We start from the raw sequence: 19,190 nt of genomic DNA, 5'->3' as shown, positions 1-19,190 counted from the left end.
GCCCAGCACCAACTGCCACATATGGGTGCTAGCAAAGTGTTTATGGGATACATCAGTGAATAGTACCCAGGACTTTAAACTTCAGAGTTGTATTTTATCTGTACCTTGAACTCTTCTTTCTTTTGGCACCAAAATGATCAAAACCTTTTTGCCTGCTGTTGGTTTTTAAATTTTAGGGTTTTTTTCTATTGAAGTATAGGTGGCAGTAGTGGTAAGGAACCCACCAGCCAAAGCAGGAGATATATGAGACAAGGGTTTGATCCCTGGGTTGGGAAGATCCCCTGGAGGAGGGCATGGGAACCCACTTCAGTATTCTTGCCTAGGAAACCCCATGGAAAGAGGAGCCTGGCAGGCTACATGGGGTGGCAAAGAATCGGACATGGCTGAAATGACTTAGCATGCACACATAATTGATTCACAATGATGTGTTAGTGTCAGGTGTACAGCTGAATCACTTTGCTGTGCACCTGAAACTATATATATATGTTCAGTTCAGTTGCTCAGTTGTGTCTGACTCTTTGCAATCCCATGGACTGTAGCACGCCAGGCTTACCAGTCCATCATCAACTCCCAGAGCTTACTCCAGCTCATGTCCATCGAGTCGGTGATGCCATTCAATCATCTCATCCTCTGTCGTCCCCTTCTCCTCCTGCCTTCAATCTTTCCCAGCATCAGGGTCTTTTCAAATGAGTCCGTTCTTCACATCAGGTGGCCAAAATATTGGAGTTTCAGTTTCACCATCAGTCCTTCCAATGAATATTCAGGACTGATTTCCTTTAGGATGGACTGGTTTGATCTCCTTGTTGTCCAAGGGATTCCCAGGGGGTATATATATACATATATGTATATATATAAGTATATTTAAGTATATGTATATAAAGCAGTTATATATATTGTACTTGTTCAGTTGCTTAGTCACGTCCACCTCTTTGCGACCCCATGGACTACAGCACGCCGGGCTTTCCTGTATTTTACTATTTGTATTCTATTCCTTGCCCCCCTCCCCCAACATGCTGTTGGTTTGAACAGGGTAAGTAGCATCCTCTTTCCTGCAAGAGCTGGGCTCCTGTCCAGCCTGTTTGGGGACTAAGAAGACAGCCAAGGGACAGGGGCTTTCATTCTAAGTGGAGATTCTTTGTCAGCTCTTCCCTGCTGTGAATCCTCCAGGTGTTTGTCCATTCTTGGCCTCCAGGAAAGAGTGAATGACTGGGAACTCAGGCGAGGGTGGATGTGGCATCTGGGCCTGCAGGAGCTCCGGCTCCAGGGGAAGTGAACAGAGCCTGGCAGAAAGCACCAGTTGTCAGGCACAGTCATAGAGTGACTGCTGAGAGACCCTAGGTCCCTAGCTTGTTTAACAACAAAAGAAAATGTGCATGGGCTTTGCGAACTCCCTGGTGGTCCCATAGATAAGACTCTGTGCTTTCACTGCTAGGTGCCCAGGTTCAATTCCTGGTCATGGAACTAAGATCCTACAAGCCTCATACTGAGGTCACACACACACAGAAAAGGAACTGGTTTTCAAAAGAGGCCCTGGGCTTGCACCTCGGATGTGCATGTGTGCACACACGTTCATGGGAATCCGAGGACCAGGCTGTGTGCAGGCAGGAGAGCTATCTGCGCTCCCAGGTTCTGTCTTTCATAGGCTCAGGGCAGAGCTGCTGAAAACCTAATGGAATGCGTATGTTTCTCATCTCTCTCCAGGTTTCCATTCTATTATGAGCTGAAAATAGCATTTGTAGCCTGGTTGCTGTCTCCCTACACAAAAGGCTCCAGCCTCCTCTACAGGAAGTTTGTACATCCCACACTGTCTTCAAAGGAAAAGGTAATTTGTGCTGTTCTGCCTTTCCCCTCTTCCAGTGAGTGAAAAAAAAATTTTAAGTGATTTTTTTTTAAAAGACATATGATTTTATTGAAGGAGACTCTTGATTGACTTATTTGCCCCCTACCCGAAAATTGTTCCTTCTAATCTTTCTCTTTTAAGTCTATTTTTATGACCTGGTGAAATTCTCAAAAGGATATTATTCATCACTATTATTGTAAAATATTTCCATACATCGAAACAAAAGACAGAAAAATATTCACTCATAATTCAACTTCCCAAACTGAATTTCTTTCCTTTCATCAGGCTCAGCACCTGTCCTTTTGTAGATGGAATTTTTATATATACTACTAAAAAATACTTTTAAAACTTAGTACAGGGCTTCCCTGCTGGCTCAGTAGTAAAGAATCTGCCTGCCAGTGCAGGAGACACAGGTTTGATCCCTGGTCTGGGAGGATCCTATATTCTGAGGAGCAGCTAAGCCCATGCACCATAACTACTGAGCTTGTGCTCTCAAGCCCAGGAGCCACAACTACTGAGCTCATGTGCCGCAGTTATTGAAGCCTGCTCGCCCGGAGCTTGTGTTCTACAAGAGATGCCGCTGCAGTGAGAAGCCCACACACCACAACTAGAGTAGCCCCCACTGATGCAACTAGAGAAAAGCCTGAGCAGCAGCCAAGACTCAGCACAGACAAAAAAAATAGAAATAATACATTTTAAAGATAAAAATAATAAATTTTTAAAAACCTAACAGAAACAGGAAAGTTGAAGCCTAGAGAGATGAAAAGACTTGAATTTGTGCCTAGATAGGTACAACAGAGACTGGAATATATTAAATTTCTAGTACATTTGCTTTATTGATCAATGATAAAATGTATGCTACAAATGAAATACCTGCTATTTTTATACTTTACAAGTTATCAGTTGATAAGTGTGTTAATGAGAATAGACATAATAATTTGTTTCATGCCTTTTGTGTTTTGCTTCAAAGTTTTGCTTCGCGTACATCCTTGAAATGAAAATGTAGATTTGTCTAATGTCACAGATGGAAAAAATAAGACAGGGAGAAATTGCGGGAAGGAGTCAACAATATCTAAGGATACAAGGAGGAATTACAACTTATACCTCTTGAAAAGAAATTTAAGCTACTTTTAAGATAATGTCACTGTCTATAAAATTATTTTTTGTTTAACATCTCTGAACCTGATTTGTCAGATTTGTTTTCAATGGATTGTTCTGTGGTTTTGTTAAGATTTCATACAATAAGAGACATATGCATGCTAAGTTGCTAAGTCATGTCCTACTGTAGCCTACCATGCTCCTCTCTCCATGGGATTTCCCTGGCAAGAATATTGGAGTGAGTTGCCATTTCCTCCTCCAGAGGCTCTTTCCAATCTAAGGATCAAACCCACATCTCCTGTGTCTCCTGCATTGGCAGGTGGATTCTTTACCACTGAGACACTAAGGGAAATAATAGATGCAGAAACCATTGAAATAAATGATCTCTGTCTTATTAATTTGTTTGGTAGCTTCTTTTGTCATTCAATCCAGTCTGTGTAATGCTTCCTTAAAATGTTAACCATACACACACACACACCAAAAAGCCAAAACAAAACCCCAAAGCAATAACTACAAAAAACTGAACAGATGCATTACTTGTCTTCTGAAATCTTAAACACGTTTGCATACCATCCTTTTCCACTTGTGGGTCCATAAGGACCCACAAACATTACCACATATAGTATACAGTCAACTTCTATTGACTTCTTGTCTTAGAATAAATTCTTGAGAGTGGGATTATTGGGTCCAGCATGCTGTAATTCATTAATGATATTATATGACTTTCTGAACTGGTTGTGTGGTAAGATTCTACCATATGAATGAAGAGCACTATCAGTTCAGGTCAGTCACTCAGTCATGTGACTCTTTGCGACCCCATGGACTGCAGCACACCAGGCCTCCCTGTCCGTTACCAACTCCCAGAGTTCACTCAAACTCAGTTCCATTGAGTTGGTGATGCCATCCAACCATCTCATCCTCTGTTGTCCCCTTCTTCTCTCTCTTTCAATGTTTTCCAGCATCAGGGTCTTTTCAAATGAGTCAGCTCTTCGCATCAGGTGGCCAAAGTATTGAAGTTTCAGCTTCAACATCAGTCCTTTCAATAAACACCCAGGACTGATCTCCTTTAGGATGGACTTGTTGGATCTCCTTGTAGTCCAAGGGACTCTCAAGAGTCTTCTCCAACACCACAGTTCAAAAGCATCAATTCTTCTGTGCTCAGCTTTCTTCACAGTCCAACTCTCACATCCATACATGACTACTGGAAAAACCATAGCCTTGACTAGATGGACCTTTGTTGGCAAAGTAATGTCTCTGCTTTTTAATATGCTGTCTAGGTTGGTCATAACTTTTCTTCCAAGGAGTAAGCGTCTTTTAATTTCATGGCTGCAGTCACCATCTGCAGCAATTTTGGAGCCAAAAAAAAGATACAGTCTGTCACTGTTTCCAGTGTTTCTCCATCTATTTGCCATGAATTGATGTGACCAGATGCCATGCTCTTAGTTTTCTGAATGTTGAGCTTTAAGCCAACTTTTTCACTATAGGTGGCTTGATATATTCATTTCTGTTGCTTCTGAAAGTTGTACACTTTGGATTTCCAGGGCAAGGCTTTGAGTACATTAGTTGGAGGTACTCCAGTACAGGTTACTGTTAGCCATTTCTGAGACACCCTTTAGGAACTAGGACACAACACTTACTGTCTCAGAGGGTAAAGTTTGAGAAACAGTAATCCCTGCCTCCACCTCATTATCAGATCTCTGCTCTTCCTACTTCCCTTTCTCTAAGCACTGGACTTAACTCTGAAGCCACTAATGCAATTTCCATTGACGCGGAGGTGACTGACTCTTAAGAGCTGCCAAGAATCACTTCCAGAGTCAGCCAGGGGTCACAATGGAAACTGAGTGTTGTGACTTCCTGAGGAATTTTAAACAAGGACCAGGCAAGGGGTTGAATGCCCACCTGTATGCCTCAAAGTGAAGGAAGTGCACCAATGTGCTGAACTTCAGATGAGACAGAGGCCAAGTGTCATTGACTGAACTCTGCTCCTATGATTACAGAATGGCTGTGTTCCTAAAACAATGACAACAAGAAGCCAAACACAACAAAAAGAATGAGCCAGCACTGATCCAAATTTGAACTAAACCAATATTTTACTTGCTCTTGGTCCCTAAGTAGACCTCAATCCTCTCTCCCACCTCACCTTTACCTTGTAGTTGACTTCTGGTTTCTGTTTTTATTTAATTATCTGTAAAATGATCTCCTCTATCAAGAAAAATATCCCCTATCTCTTTTTGCATCCTAATCTCTCCCCTCGATATACACATAGGAAGAATTTGGATATTGTATGAAATTGCTATGCAATAATAGAATTTCAGAGATCCCAGGGCTTTACCTCCTTGAGATAAAGAAGATGACAATGGTTCTTGGTTATTGAAGCCAGCCACTGTATAAGGTGCTTTTCTGGAACGAGCGCATGTAGTCCTCACCATGGAGTTTCCAGGTTGGCTCAGCAGTAAAGAATATACCTGCCAATGCAGGAGATACGTGTTCGATCCCTGGGTTGGGACAATCCCCTGGAGAAAGAAATGGCAACCCACTCCAGTATTCTTGCCTGGGAAATCACATGGACAGAGGAGCCTGGCGGGCTACAGTCCATGGGGTCACACAGAGTCAGAGAGGACTTAGCAACTAAACAACAACAATGAATTCTCACCATGCTCCACAAATTAGGTGCCGCCACTGTCCTCATTTTGCAGAAGATAGAACCATGTGTAGAGGCTAAGCACTCACCCAGGTCTGACAGCCAATTAGTGGCAGTGCCAGCGAGAATCAGTGATGGAGCAAGCTGCCAAGCTCAGCTCTCAGGAGAGGGGAGAAAGAATAGAGGTTTATTTGGACCTTCCAAGTCAAAGTGCCTGTTTTCCTTTGACAGGAAATTGATGATTGCCTGGTCCAAGCGAAAGACCGAAGTTACGATGCCCTTGTGCACTTTGGGAAGCGAGGCTTGAACGTGGCGGCCACGGCGGCAGTGATGGCTGCTTCCAAGGTACCGTGCCGGGACCTGACCACTACGGCTGTAACTCATCTAGAGACAGGCTAAGTATAGCTGGGGTCCCCTTGAAAAGCTGAGGGGATAAAGGGTGAATATTACCCTCAGAAAGCTGCATGCTCGCGTGCACACACACACCCGCAAATGATTTATGCAATACCGAGAGAGTCCCAGAGCCCCTGAAGCTCACCTGTGCTTCTCATGTTAAGAACTTCTAAATTACTTGAAGCATAAACCTTGGACACAGAGAAGAGGGGAGGGGAGGAGATAGGCAGTTCTTTGCAATTTCCCAGCATGCACTGGGAGAGTCACCTAAATAGACAGGTGCAGAGACTTACCTGAGGGAGCAGGTGCACTTCAGGTTCACATGACCCTGAAGATCCAGGGGAAGGAACCCAGAGTCCTGAATAAGTTGAGTGGCTTGAATGTGGAGGACCATATGTGGAGTAGCAATAACTAGAGTAGAAGAGGGTTTTTAAAAAATAATTTTTTTTACAGTGTTGTGTTGGTTTCTGCCATACAACAACTTGAATCATCCATGATTATACATATATTCCCTTCCTCTAGAGCCTCCCTCCCCTCCATATGTATATATGTTCATGCTACTTTCTCCATTCACCCTGCTCTTTCCCTACCCCTCTGTGTCCACAAGTCCATTCCCTGCATCTTCATCTCCATTTATTCCTTGCAAATAGGTTCATCAATACCATTTTTCTAGATTTCATATATATTCATTATAACCCAGCAACCCCACTACTGGGCATATACCCTGAGAAAACCACAAGTTTAAAAGATACATGTACTCCAGTGTTCATCGCAGCACTGTTTACAATAGCCAGGACGTGCAAGCAACCTAGATGTCCATCAACAGAAGAACAGATAGAGAAGATATGGTGGATATATATAGGGGAATATTACTCAGCCATAAAAAATGAATTTGAGTCAGTTGTAGTGAGGTGGGTGAACCTAGCGCCTGTTATATAGAGTGAAGTAAGTCAGAAAGAGAAAAACAAATATCATACAGTAGAGGAGGTTTGAAATAAACGCAAATCTGTGGGATATTGTGATGTAAGTCATTACTTCCTTCTCTTTCCCACCCAGCCCTGTTCAAAGGCCCTCTGTGTTCTTTCCCAGCTTCTTCTTCCATCACATTCTCCTTGTCATTGTGTCAGTTTCTTATCATGTGCTCACCCCTGAAAAATGTAATTAGTAGACGTTTATTTGTAGAGCAAATTCAGCAGATTGCCCGTGTAAAAATCGCTTCCCCCAAACTCAGATGTGGAGTAGGAGTCTACAGTTGGTGGAGGATGGAGAAAAGACAGTTATGCTTATGTCTGGGGCTAAGAGATGAGTTGTATTTGCAAAGGGAAGCTATGAGTCCTAGATGGTGATGTGAGAGTTTTGGGGGAAGAGAGGGTAGAGCTTTGAAAGGATTTGGAAAAGGACTTTGAATACTGATCTTGGTGCTCCATGGGCTTCCGGTGGATGGTAGAATGGAGTGTGTGGACAGTGAGTTGGGTCAAGGGACGGAGCTGGGTTTTCTAGGCCCAGGGAAAAGCACTTTAGGACCATTTCTGGGAGAAAGATAAAGCACACGGGGATGAGTGTTTGAAAAGTACCATCCACATAAACTCAAGGATTTCTGCAGACATAGATTGGCAGGTATACAGGAGAACCAAAAGGGCATGATTCCCGTTTCAGAGAGGACCAGCTGCTTATGTAACACAGAATCATAGTGAATTGTCTCGCTGCTTCTACCGCTGGTACCTGGGGGGTCCCTGTCCACCTTAGTACAATAGTTGCTGGCAAAGCAGTGAATCCCAGGGAGTATCTTTGGAGGGGAAATTCTGCTGTTTTATCTTCAGATATCAGAATTTACAAAGAGCAGTGAATTCTAAGATCATTCTGTTTGAGATGCAATCATTTTATGCTTTTGTGTTTAAGCTGAAAGAGAACTCGGAATTGCTAAATTCTGAATTCATCAGGCCAGCTTGGCCACATGAGGCTTATAGAAGCCTTCTCCTAGGCCCCTTCCTCCACCCCATCTTCTCTGCTTCTGCACCTAAAGGACAGATTACTGCTCTTTCCTCAGCTCAGAGCATCAGTGTGGTATATTTATCAGAGTGGCTCAGTGCGGGCCGCCTGGCTACTCAGCCGTGTGTGTAAATTATATTCTGATGGTAATTCTGTAGGGCCATCCTTTTCCAGGTCCCTCACTAGCCAGAGTCTCCTGAGTCTTGATACCATCTTGGCCAGTCACCATCAGCCCCTCTGACCACTGGGGAAGCCCATGAGCCCAGGCCTCCAGCCAGGCACCTTACAGCTAACCTGAAGGATGCTCCAGACAGTCTGAAACTTGCTTCAGAAAATAACTGCTCACCGGTTCTTTCTTGTCTTGCTAAAGTAGTGAGGGATGCCTGCTTTCTGCTGAATTTGGTTTCAGACTAGAAATTTTTCTGCCTTTTAGGAGCTTTGCTTTTCCTCTCAAAATGTCTTAGAGAAAATACTCTTCTCTCCATAAAATAAGGTCCTCTATTTTTGAAACAGATGTGTACTTGAAAAAAAAAAAAGTAAAATTCAGACTGGCTGAGGGGTAGATCAGTGGTTTCCATAGCAACAAGGGACCACTCCAGCCAGCGGCTGAAGAATGATAACTCACCAGTGGGTTCAAATCTGGCTTCAGTGTTCAAACCACCTGGGAAGCTTTGTTTCTCATTTTTAAATAGATTCTCAGATGTGCTGAATCAGAATTTCAGGCCATGGGCCCTTGCATCTCTATTTTTAACAAGTTCCCCAGATGATTTTCAAACAGCGAGCTCATTATGGGTCACTTGCCCCATGCAGAGCCATAAACCACAAGTGATTAGGGTTAAAATAGTTAACTTCTTTAACATTCCTGGGATGCAAATTTAGCCCCGTAGAAGCATTAACCTTGAGAATGAGAAAGCTGAGTCCAGAAAAACCTTGTCAATGACCCCAGGGGAACAGTCAAAGCAATTTTGGGGGGGAAAAAAAAAGACACCATGTCAAGTCCCAGTGGCTAGGGTGACCGTATAATATAATATTCAGACAGGACACATCTGAGAGTGAAAGGATGCTCTAATTATTATGCTAGGACAACAGGTATGAACTAGGTCTGTTCCGAACAAACTGGAATTTATGGTCGCAGTACTCGAAGCCCCTGGACCACGTGGACCCGCGGCTCCTGGACCCTGCCTGCTCCTTCCAGAAAACACCCTCAACTGACAAATCAATTCTCACTCTGCATACCTACTGCATTAGCTCAACAGATGCAGAAGACGGGGTGAGGTGCCTGAGAGCCTCGCTCTGAGTTCAGACAGATTGAAGAGAGCCTGGGACCAAGACCAGATGAGGAGGGCACCTCTTCCTCATCTGAGCTTTCTTCCATCCTTTGATGCTTCTCCAAGAGGAGCTGCAAAGCTTAACTGGAAGAATGAAAGGTCTTTTACCTACACTTTTAGTTCATTCTTCTTCCTTGTAACTTTGAGCCCTGAGCCCTTTCTCCAAATGTTTGCAGGGTTTTTGCAAATAATCATGAAATGTGAAGAGGGTTTGTAAACCATCTGTTCGGTTGCTCAGTCATGTCCAACTCTTTGAGACCCCATGGACTGCAGCACGCCCGGCTTCCCTGTCCAATTTCCCGGAATTTGCTCAAGCTCATTGAGTCAGTGATGCCATCCAACCATCTCATCCTCTATTGCCTGCTTCTCCTCTTGTCCTCAATCTTTTCCAGCATCAGGGTCTTTTCCAGTGAGTCAGCTGTTCATATCAGGTGGCCAAAGTATTGGAGCTTCAGCATTCATCCTTCCAATGAATATTCAGGGTTGATTTCCTTTAGGATTGACTGGTTTGATATTCTTGCAGTCCAACGGACTCTCAAGAGTCTTCTCCAGCAACACAGTTTGAAAGCATCAATTCTTTGGCCCTCACCCTTGGTTGTGGTCCAACTCTGACATCCATACATGACTACTGGGAAAACCATAGCTTTGACTATATGGGCCTTTGTCAGTGAAGTGATGTCTTTGCTTTTTAATATGCTGTCTAGGTTTGTCATAGCTTTTTTTCCAAAAAGCAAGTGTCTTTTAATTTCACGGCTATAGTCACTGTCAGCAGTGATTTTGGAGCCCAAGAAAATAGAGCCTGTCACTGTATGAATTTAAGTTGCTATTGATATTTTATCTTAGAACTAGAAAAGGTAAAATAAAAATATTGCACATTGGAAATGTCTCTTCAGACCTATTAACCCCAACACATCCCCCAGTTTTCCCCAAGGTCTAGTCCTTGTCCCTGGGAAGTAGCAGTGCATCTTTGCTTTCAGTGACAGCTGCTCTGTCTCCTTCCTGGGAACACACTTCGCTAGTACCGTCTTTCTAAGTGTCCCTAGTCTCCTGGTTGATTCTGAACTTAGATGTTAGCTATTAATATTTCCCAGTCAGTAATTCCACCTGGAGGGAATATTGAGCCCCACATCTTTTTAAGACTAGAATTGGAAAGCTCTCTTTTTAAAAAATAATTCTCTGGAAATTCACTGGGTTTCCCTGGTATGCTGAGACAGCAAAGAATCTGCCTGCAATGTGGAAGACCTGGGTTTGATCCCTGAGTCAGAAAGATCCCCTGGAAAAGAGAATGGAGAAATTAATTAGTTAAGCAAAATGCATTCTCATATAAGGAGAAACCATAGAGACAAAAAAACAACTAAGCAAGAGTTTTAGTGACTCTGGCTCTGCCCATGTGTCTATCCACACAAACTGTACTCTTTTCTTCCCAATAAACACTTTTCACTAAAGAAAAAAAGAAAGAAATTTAAGACTGTGAGATATCCAGGCCCCCTCATTCCCCCTGACATTTGAACTATATCCTCTGTCTCTTCTATCTGCCCAGTTCTCTGGCCTGGTAAACCAATCTTGTGTTTTACTTGTCTCATAACTTGGAAAATAATGCCATTTTACTTCCTCTGGAGATCCTGTCCTAGAACAGTTCCAGCGGTGCCAATAATGTTATTAGAGTCACCTGTTTCAAGATAGATGCTCTCAGTAAAGCTGGCACTCTGTGCGTGAGGGATGCTTCTGCCCCAGATTGCCTGTGGGTTCTTCCCTCCCTGCTGCTGCTGCTGCTGCTGCTGCTAAGTCGCTTCAGTCGTGTCTGACTCTGTGCAACCCCATAGACGGCAGCCCACTAGGCTCCTGTGTCCTTGGGATTCTCCAGGCAAGAATACTGGAGTGGGTTGCCATTGCCCTCTCTTCCCTCCCTAGAATTGGATATTTCCTGTTAGTTTGTGAGCTCCTGGTGATAAGTGGCTCTGGTTTCTTTTCCCTTGTTCCTCATTTAGGAAAAAAACAACACCAAAAGCCAAACTTGGAGAAGGCAATGGCAACCCACTCTAGTACTCTTGCCTGGAAAATCCCATGGACGGAGGAGTCTGGTAGGCTACAGTCCATGGGGTCGCTAAGAGTCAGACATGACTGAGCGACTTCACTTTCACTTTTCCTTTCATGCATTGGAGAAGGAAATGGCAACCCACTCCAGTGTTCTTGCCTGGAGAATCTCAGGGATGGGGGAGCCTGGTGGGCTGCCGTCTACGGGGTCGCACAGAGTCGGACACGACTGAAGCGACTTAGCAGCAGCAGCAGCAAAAGCCAAACTGCCTTCTTGTTTGTTGTTTTACACTCATTAAACCTCATTAATTGATCTGAAGAATAAACTTTTTGAGGCCTCCAATCCTCTGTCCAAAATGGTAGCCACTTGCCACATGTGGCTACTTAAATTATTTGAAATTAAGTAAGTTTTAATATTCGATTCCTCAGTCTTTACTAACCCCCTTTTAAGTCCTCAGCAGCCAGTGTGGCTAGTGGCTGACGCAGGGATAGGATGCTCCACCCTCACAGAAATTTCTCCTGGACAGCACTGTACCAGGACCTCTGTTATGCCTCTTGGGTTCTCCTTCGCCTTATTTCCATCTTCCTGCGTACAGTGCTCTGCTTTAACCAAGGCCCCTTCCTCCCGCACCTGCCCAGCCCTTTGGGCCTTTGGTATATGAGGTATACCAAGAAAAGAGGGGGATGGAGACTCAGCCTACAGCATTGCCCATGGTGGAATTTCTGCTTCGTCACCTTCTCCCTTGGTCCAGCCCTGCTCTCACACTTTGCTGACTTGTCAGGCAAAGCTCAGGCACTTTGCCTACCATTATGGTCCGCGGCCACCAGGGTGTAGCCAAACCTTGGTTATAGCCCTAGTATCCAAATAGCTAGGCACAGTCACAGAGAGATAAATTACAGTGTCTTCCTACTCATTGGAAAAAAAAAAATTCACCTTCTTTTTTGCTTTAAAAATAAACTCTATGAAACAATTCACCATAATTAAAAAAAAAAAAGTTGTCTACCTCCGACCCTTATTTTTTATCCATCATTGCTTTATCTGAAAATCTTGCTTGAATAAAATGCTGCTTTCAAATGATCATGGAACTTTATTTTTGGAACCAGAAGCTAATTCTGGAAAGTTCATAAGCCTAGTGATTTGAGATTTCTGACCAGATTGGAGTTGTTTGCCTTTGTTTTTTTTTTTCCTAGCAAAAACCCAAAAGACAAAAATAATAATAATAATAACCTACCTGTTTACAGTCTGTCAGATTAATTATAATTAACCCATTTAATTAATTATATCGATTAAATATTTATTTTCTTTTTATAACATCTCCCTATATCCACTCATACTTGGAAGACATGCTTTCCAAGGAAGAAGAAGAGACTGCTGGCCCCTCCAGGTTCCCATGTCTCCCTTGTGTGGCTTCAAACCATCGTGTCTGCCAAACCCAGGGACTCCAGGAAGTTTCATGCTTGTCCCTTCACCCCTCAGAGCAACATTTCCCAGCCTCTGTGCTCACTTACGTCAAGTTAGCCCTCTTTCTGTTTCAGCCAAGGACTGGGTGACATAAAATCAATGTTTAGAATTCACTATGGCAACCATTTAAACACCAAGATTATCTAAACCATATGGACAACCCACTGAAAAAATTTGGAAGTAGTCCCTGCCCTCTAGTCTCCCCAACAAATCAGCCTGCACTGGAGCTTGTTTCCAAAACAAGCTAAAACAGAACCAAGCAAACCTTGTTCACTGTGGTTCTACCACGCTCGCCTTTGTTACCCAATGCCCTTTCTCTCCGGATTTCTATTTGGAATCCACTCCTGGTGGATCAAAACAAGCAAGAGACTCAGCCTCACAAGTCGGTGGAAGGGCCGGCACTCAGGAAGAGTTACTGATCTGATGCTGCTTGCCCCACCTCGGTTCCAAGTTGGCCTGTGGGGATGATGTTGTTGGATGCACCAAGGGTCGCAGTGGAAGAAGAGATGCCATGTGCCTGCCTGGCCTCTGAGGACCACTCTGAGCATGGTTGAACCTAGGAGGTGTGAGAAACCACTTTTAGGATCACCATGAGTGGCTGTGGCGATGGTACCACAGCCTCCGTGGAGGAGGATGGTCGCCTCCTCCTCCTCGACGCTTGTCTCTACCATCTCCCTCGCCCGCTCAGCCCTTTGAGGCCTTTGTATATAAGGTTCACCAGGAAAACAGGGATGTAGAGACTCAACTTGCAGCCCTGCCCATGATGGAGCTTTTGTTTCTTCACCTTCGCCCCTGGTCCAGGCCTGCTCTCGCACTTGCTGACTTGCCAGCCAAAGCTCAGGCAACTTGCCTGCAATCATGATCAGCAGCCATATGTGTCTCCCTGCCCCCTGCCCTAACCCCCTTGTGTTGGGATTCTCCAGGACCCCAGCTTGCTCCTTTAACCCCCAGGGCCACCTCATCCTTTCCTTCGCCTTCAGCTGTCACCTGATGCTCCTGGCTCCCAAATCAGCTCCTCCCCAGGCCTCAAGTCCAGGATTACCAGTTCTCTGAACCTCTCCCTTGTTCTTGGTACCATTAGTGCCAGGTACCTAACTCCAAATCCACCCCTCCTGCTGTGTCCCAACTTTCAGATGATAATGAAACCACCATCCTCTCTGGTCCCCAAGCTCTAAATCTTAGTCATCTTTGGTGCTCTTCCTTTCAAGACCTGCCCATCTGACATCCCTTCCTTCCTCCCTTCCTCCCTTCCTTGCCCTCTTCCCATCACCCTCCCTTCTGGCTTGGACTACTGCAGTAGCCACTCAAGTGCTACTGCCACTCTCCCTGTTTGAGGCCTGTGCGTTCCTGTACTGATCCCCGCCTTCCTGTCTAGTTGTTCCTGGCTCTTGTATTGACAGCGCCACTTCCTGCGCTGGGCTAGCAATAGCAACTCCATATGGTGTTGCCTGGTGGCTCAAATGGTGAAGAATCTGCCTACAAGGCGGGAGATCTAGGTTTGATCCCTGGGTTGGGAAGATCCCCTGGAGAAGGGAATGGCTACCCGTTCCAGTGTTCTCACCTGGAGAATTCCATGGACAGAGGAGTCTGGCGGGCTACAGTTCATGGAGTTGCAAAGAGTTGGACATGGCTGACTGACTAACATGCTGTTTTTACAGTTTTCTCTTTCCTGCCTCTTCTGATGCCAATTCTTCATCTGCCTCTGTTCCCAACTGTTTGAGATCCTGTCCACCCTTCAAAATCGAGAGCCGCATCCTCCTCAGATTCCTGGTGAAACCAGTCTCTCACCTCGTGGTCCCCCAGCGGCCCTCTTGCCGTCGTTTATAGCCGTGTCTTGTCTGCATCCCTACTAGTTACACAGTAAATAGTGAAGGAACGGAGGACGGCTGTACCTATTTTTAGCTGTCACAGCCAGAAGAGCAATGCTTAGTATCAAGTGTGGGCTTTGAAAATAAGCAGACCCAGGTTGGAAATCCCAGCTCCAAGACTTTGCTTGCAGTCCAGTGGTTAGGATTTCTTGCTTCTTTCTGATACAGGGAGTGTGGGTTCGATCCCTGGCCAGGGGACTAATATCCCACATGCTGTGAGGCAAAGAAACCCAACAAACCTCAGTTCCTCCATTTGCTGTTGCATCTCTGTGAGCCTCTCTGTGAAGCCTCAGTCTTCCTCAGTTGCGAAATGGGCGTGACGACGGTTTCTGCTGCAAAATAGCTGTGAAGTGATGTCCGCAGAGACTTCTTAGATGCAGAGCGCATGTGGAGGCTGCCTGTTGGTCACTCCTGTGTCCGCTTACACCCTGAGGTTGATCATGATCCTCACTCACTGATGAACCAAATGAAAGAAACAAGTCCAACACGGGCCTCACAACGCGACTTACAATCCCGTCTTTCCTCTGGGTGTGGTAGCATGAGCACAGCTGGGCATTGCCTGTGCTCCGTCCACCTTGCCTGTGCTGTGTGGCCCTGCGAAAGACCCGCCCCCTCCGGGGGCCTCAGGTCCCTCTTAACTCTGGGCTCGACTTCTGCCACCTGTTCAGCCTCGAGGCAGGGAGTGCCTGGGCAGCCGCTTCTGTATAACACATGAGCCCCTGCCCACCCCCCACCCCCCAGCCGAGAGAGAGAGAGAAAGAAGAATGTCACCCTGTGAGTGACTAGAACAGGAGCCTTAGATGCTGCCGTCCGTAGCCCCTCACTGCACAGGGGAGGACACAGAGACCCTAGTGCCAAGCAGCTGCCAAGGCCACACAGCTGTTAGGGGCCTAGCTAGCCTGAGAGTGAGACTCTAGTTGCCCGTTGCTTGTTCCTGCGTCACTCCAGACACCCCCACAGCCCCCTCCCCTCCACACACACCAGACCAATGCTTCCTTAACCATGTTGTGCTTGGACCTCACCCCCTGGCCAGGAGGACCCAGCGGTGAGGGCCTGAGAGATGCCAGTCTGCCGCTGAGAATTATGGAACCAACCCTGGGTACTTTTAAGGTTGTCTGTCAGCTCTTCGGGCAAGGCTTGGGCCACACTTAAATGCTGGGCAGTGGGTCACAAGTTACCTTAAGATACTAAAGATAGGGACTTTTCTGGGGGTCCAGTGGTTAAGAGTTCACCAACCAATGCAGGGGACATGGGTTCAAATCCTTGGTGCAAGAGGATCCCACATACCACAAGGCAGCAGGGCCTGCGTGCCGCCACTACTGAAGATCGTGTGCATAGAGCCTGTGTGCTACAAGGGAAGCCACCACAATAAGAAGCCTGAGTACCTCAAGTCGGGAGCAGCCCTGGCTAGCCACGGCTAGAGAAAGCCCGAGTGCAGCAGTGAGGACCCAGCTCGGCCAAAGATGAATGATTAATTAACTTTCTTAAGATACTAAAGATGGATTCTCTAAAGCTTTATCACTGGTTCCTAATTGGTTTTTCATTCACTTAAGTCGTGTTCAAGTCTGTGACCTCATGGACTGCAGCACACCAGGCTTTCCCTGTACTTCACTATCTCCCAGAGTTTGCTCAAACTCATGTTCGTTGAGTCAATGATGCCATTCAACCATTTAATCCTCTGTTGCCCCTTTCTCCTCCTTCCCTCAGTCTTCCCCAGCATCAGAGTCTTTTCCAATGAGTCAGCTCTTCCCATCAGGTGGCCAATATATTAGAGCTTCAGCATCAGTCCTTCCAATGAATATTCAGGATTGATTTCCTTTAGGGTGGACTGGTTTGATCTCATTGCTGTCCAAGGGACTTCAAGAGTCTTCTCCAGCACCACAGTGTCCTAATATAACATTGCAAATAGACTATACTTCAATAAAAAGAAAGAAAAAAGAAATTAAACCCTGGAACAGGGATCTGCCTCACACAAAGCTCCCTCAGGGTCCTGTCACTCCAAGGACCAGATAGGGCTTCTGGCTGGGTCTCAATGGTGGCCTTCTGCCTGTGAGGGCTGGGACAGCTGGAGTCCTTCCTGGTGACCCTGAAAGCCCATCACCCGAGTGACAGCCTGGCTCAGAGGGCCAGGCCCAGCTCTGGTTTACAGGGGCTCTGCTCACTGTCGTTATCCTGCATAATGTCCTCATTTCCCATCCCGCTCCTCACCTCCTCAGCAGCTACTGTGGACACCTCAGATCCAGCCAGTGCTCCAAACCAGCCTTCCCTCACCAGCTAATGTTCATTTTTGCACTTCATCTCCCATTAAGGGCACTTCTAGTCCTTTTTTTTTTTTCCTAATGTGGACCATTTTTTAAAGTTTTTATTGAGTCTGTTACAATATTTCTGTACAATTTGTTACAAAATGTTTCTGTTTTATGTTCGGTTTTTTGGCCATGAGGTATGTGGGGTCTTAGCTACCAGAACAGGGAGGGAACCTGCAGCCCCAGCTGTAGAAGCTTGGAGTCTTAACCATTGGACCACCAGGGAAGTCCCACACTTCAGTCTTCCCTGCAGACATCCATGTGCCTAGCTCCAACTTGAGAAAGAAAGGCAGAGCACACACCAGGGGCCATTCTCCGTGTGGGCCACACAGTATATCTGGAATGTTCTCATGACTCTTAAGTGTTAGTCACTCAGCCATGTCTGACTCTTTGTGACCCCTTGGGCTGTAGCCTACCAGGCTCCTCTGTCCATGGGGATTCTCCAGGCGAGAATACTGGAGTGGGTTGCCATTCCCTTCTCCAGGGAATCTTTCCAACCCAGGGATCAAACTCTTGTCTCCTGCATTGCAGGCAGATTCTTTACCATCTGAGCCACCATGGAAGTGACTCTAAAATCCTGCTTTATTCACTTGGGTCACCACTCAGAAACCGTCAGTGGCACTCTCATCGAAGTCTAGGTTTAGACAAAGTACAGTTTTTCCAGACTTACCTCCTGCTGCTCACCGGGTACCTTGGCCCTTTCTCTGATGGGTTCAATCTCAGTTTCCCAAATCCAGGTTTTCCTCTCTGACGCCTTGGCTTCGACAACTCTCCAGCCACAACATCCCTCCTCTCCCTTTCTGATGGTGCAGCCCTCATCTCTAGCTCCAGTCTGAACTCTTGGATGAAGCCTCTCTGGGGTCCCTGCCAACACTGCTCTCTTTCTCTCTGGGCCTTGAATGTCTGTCACGTGTTTTGCCGTCTGCCCTTTGCTGTCTTGTTTGCGTTGGTGCCTTGATGCCTGGCCGGACTGTGAGGCCCTTAGAAGCAGGAAAGTGTTAGTTGCTCAATTGTGTCTGACTCTTTGTGACCCCATGGACTGTAGCTTGCCGGGCTCCTCTGTCCATGGGATTCTCCAGGCAAGAACAGTGGAAGCAGGAACTGTGTCATGATTCATATCCATCTGTTGTCCTCCGCTGGGCTTCCCTCAGAGCTTCAGGAACAGTATCAGCATTGGTGGTGAATGAAGTAATATGAGTGAATGGGTGAGAGTCGGAGGCCAGGGCAGCAGAATGCTGCCCTTCAACCCATTTCATAGGCTTGGTGCCCATGGCTTTTTTTTCTTTTCCCCTTTATCAGGTGGCTCGACTTTTTCCTTTTATCTCCTCTTTGGACCTCAGAGAAGGGCAGGTAACCCCGTTGAGAGGTCTGACTAACTTCGAACTGATCCAGTCGGGGAGAGAGGCCAGTAGCCACCTCTGCCTACCAGCCCATGGTCTGGATCCAAGCCCGGTGTCTCTCCTGCCGACACCCGTGTGTGTACATGTGCGTTAATCCCAGAGCCGGGGTCAGCCTCCTCCCAGAGCCTCTTATTGTGTTAATGTGGTGGCATCTAACATGCGATTAACTTGTTTTTGTTTGTTTGTTTCATGCCTGGAGGGTGAATTGGGTTTGGTGATTGATGCTACTGTTGATGCAATGGTGGGAAGGATTCTTTCTCTTGTTTGTTAACCCACTTCTGTGGCAGAAACGGAGGCCCCTGCCTTCATCAAGCATGCTGAGAAGGAGCCTGCTCGGGCTTGGTGTGGAGCATGTGTATCTGTAGAGGCTAACTGTGCCAGTGAGGTGGGTACCCCGTGGGAATCTGGAAGGAAGCACTCACACTCTTTAAATCGCCGGTGGGAATTGTGGTTACTGTTGATGGCTTTGTTATCAACAGACTGACTCACTGAAGCCTTCTGACTTTATTCTCATTGTCATCAGTCACAGGCCTGAGATATGATGTGAGGTGAGGTGTGCTAAACTTTATGCCCTGCTGGAGCCCCCAGTGAGATTCCTGGTGTCCCTTCCCCACTGTGTCCCTTTGGAAAAGAGGACCTCCTCAAGGGCTTGCAGCCACACTTAGTGACTGTGTTGAATCGGGGCTCTGTGGACCCTAATGGGAGGTATTCTATTAGTGGTAAATTTTTTACTTCGAGTATCACATTAGTAGAGGTCTGATGGGTTTCCCCAGGAACACACTTGGCTCTCCCGATTAAGAAAAGCATTAACACAAAGAGAATTTGGTGTGTTTG

The 19,190-nt window shown here is 46.0% G+C and overlaps 1 protein-coding gene and 1 long non-coding RNA gene across 8 annotated transcripts in view; one reads left to right on the top strand and one right to left on the bottom strand.

Moving 5' to 3' along the window:
* REEP1 (receptor accessory protein 1) overlaps positions 1 to 19,190 on the top strand; it is a 135,843-nt gene that overhangs the window by 90,356 nt on the left and 26,297 nt on the right. For 4 of the 7 annotated variants that reach the window (XM_069583123.1, XM_069583129.1, XM_069583128.1 and 1 more), the window contains exons 4-6: positions 1,702 to 1,822; positions 5,811 to 5,924; positions 18,256 to 18,441. In XM_069583123.1, the coding sequence (XP_069439224.1) occupies positions 1,702 to 1,822; positions 5,811 to 5,924; positions 18,256 to 18,441 (421 nt within the window). The remainder of the gene's footprint in view (positions 1 to 1,701; positions 1,823 to 5,810; positions 5,925 to 18,255; positions 18,442 to 19,190) is intronic. The other 3 variants (XM_069583126.1, XM_069583130.1, XM_069583124.1) reach the window with 1 other exon arrangement.
* Positions 8,954 to 17,831, bottom strand: LOC138436876 (uncharacterized). Its single transcript, XR_011255649.1, has 4 exons — positions 17,627 to 17,831; positions 14,893 to 15,107; positions 13,225 to 13,341; positions 8,954 to 10,562 (listed from the first exon to the last, which is right to left on the bottom strand). It is a non-coding gene; the product is annotated as an uncharacterized lncRNA (long non-coding RNA).

The sequence above is a fragment of the Ovis canadensis genome, chromosome 3, assembly GCF_042477335.2.
Source record: "Ovis canadensis isolate MfBH-ARS-UI-01 breed Bighorn chromosome 3, ARS-UI_OviCan_v2, whole genome shotgun sequence".
Lineage (NCBI taxonomy): Eukaryota > Metazoa > Chordata > Mammalia > Artiodactyla > Bovidae > Ovis > Ovis canadensis.
Note: the sequence above shows the minus strand (reverse complement) of the source record. Positions and strands in the feature narration are given on the sequence as shown.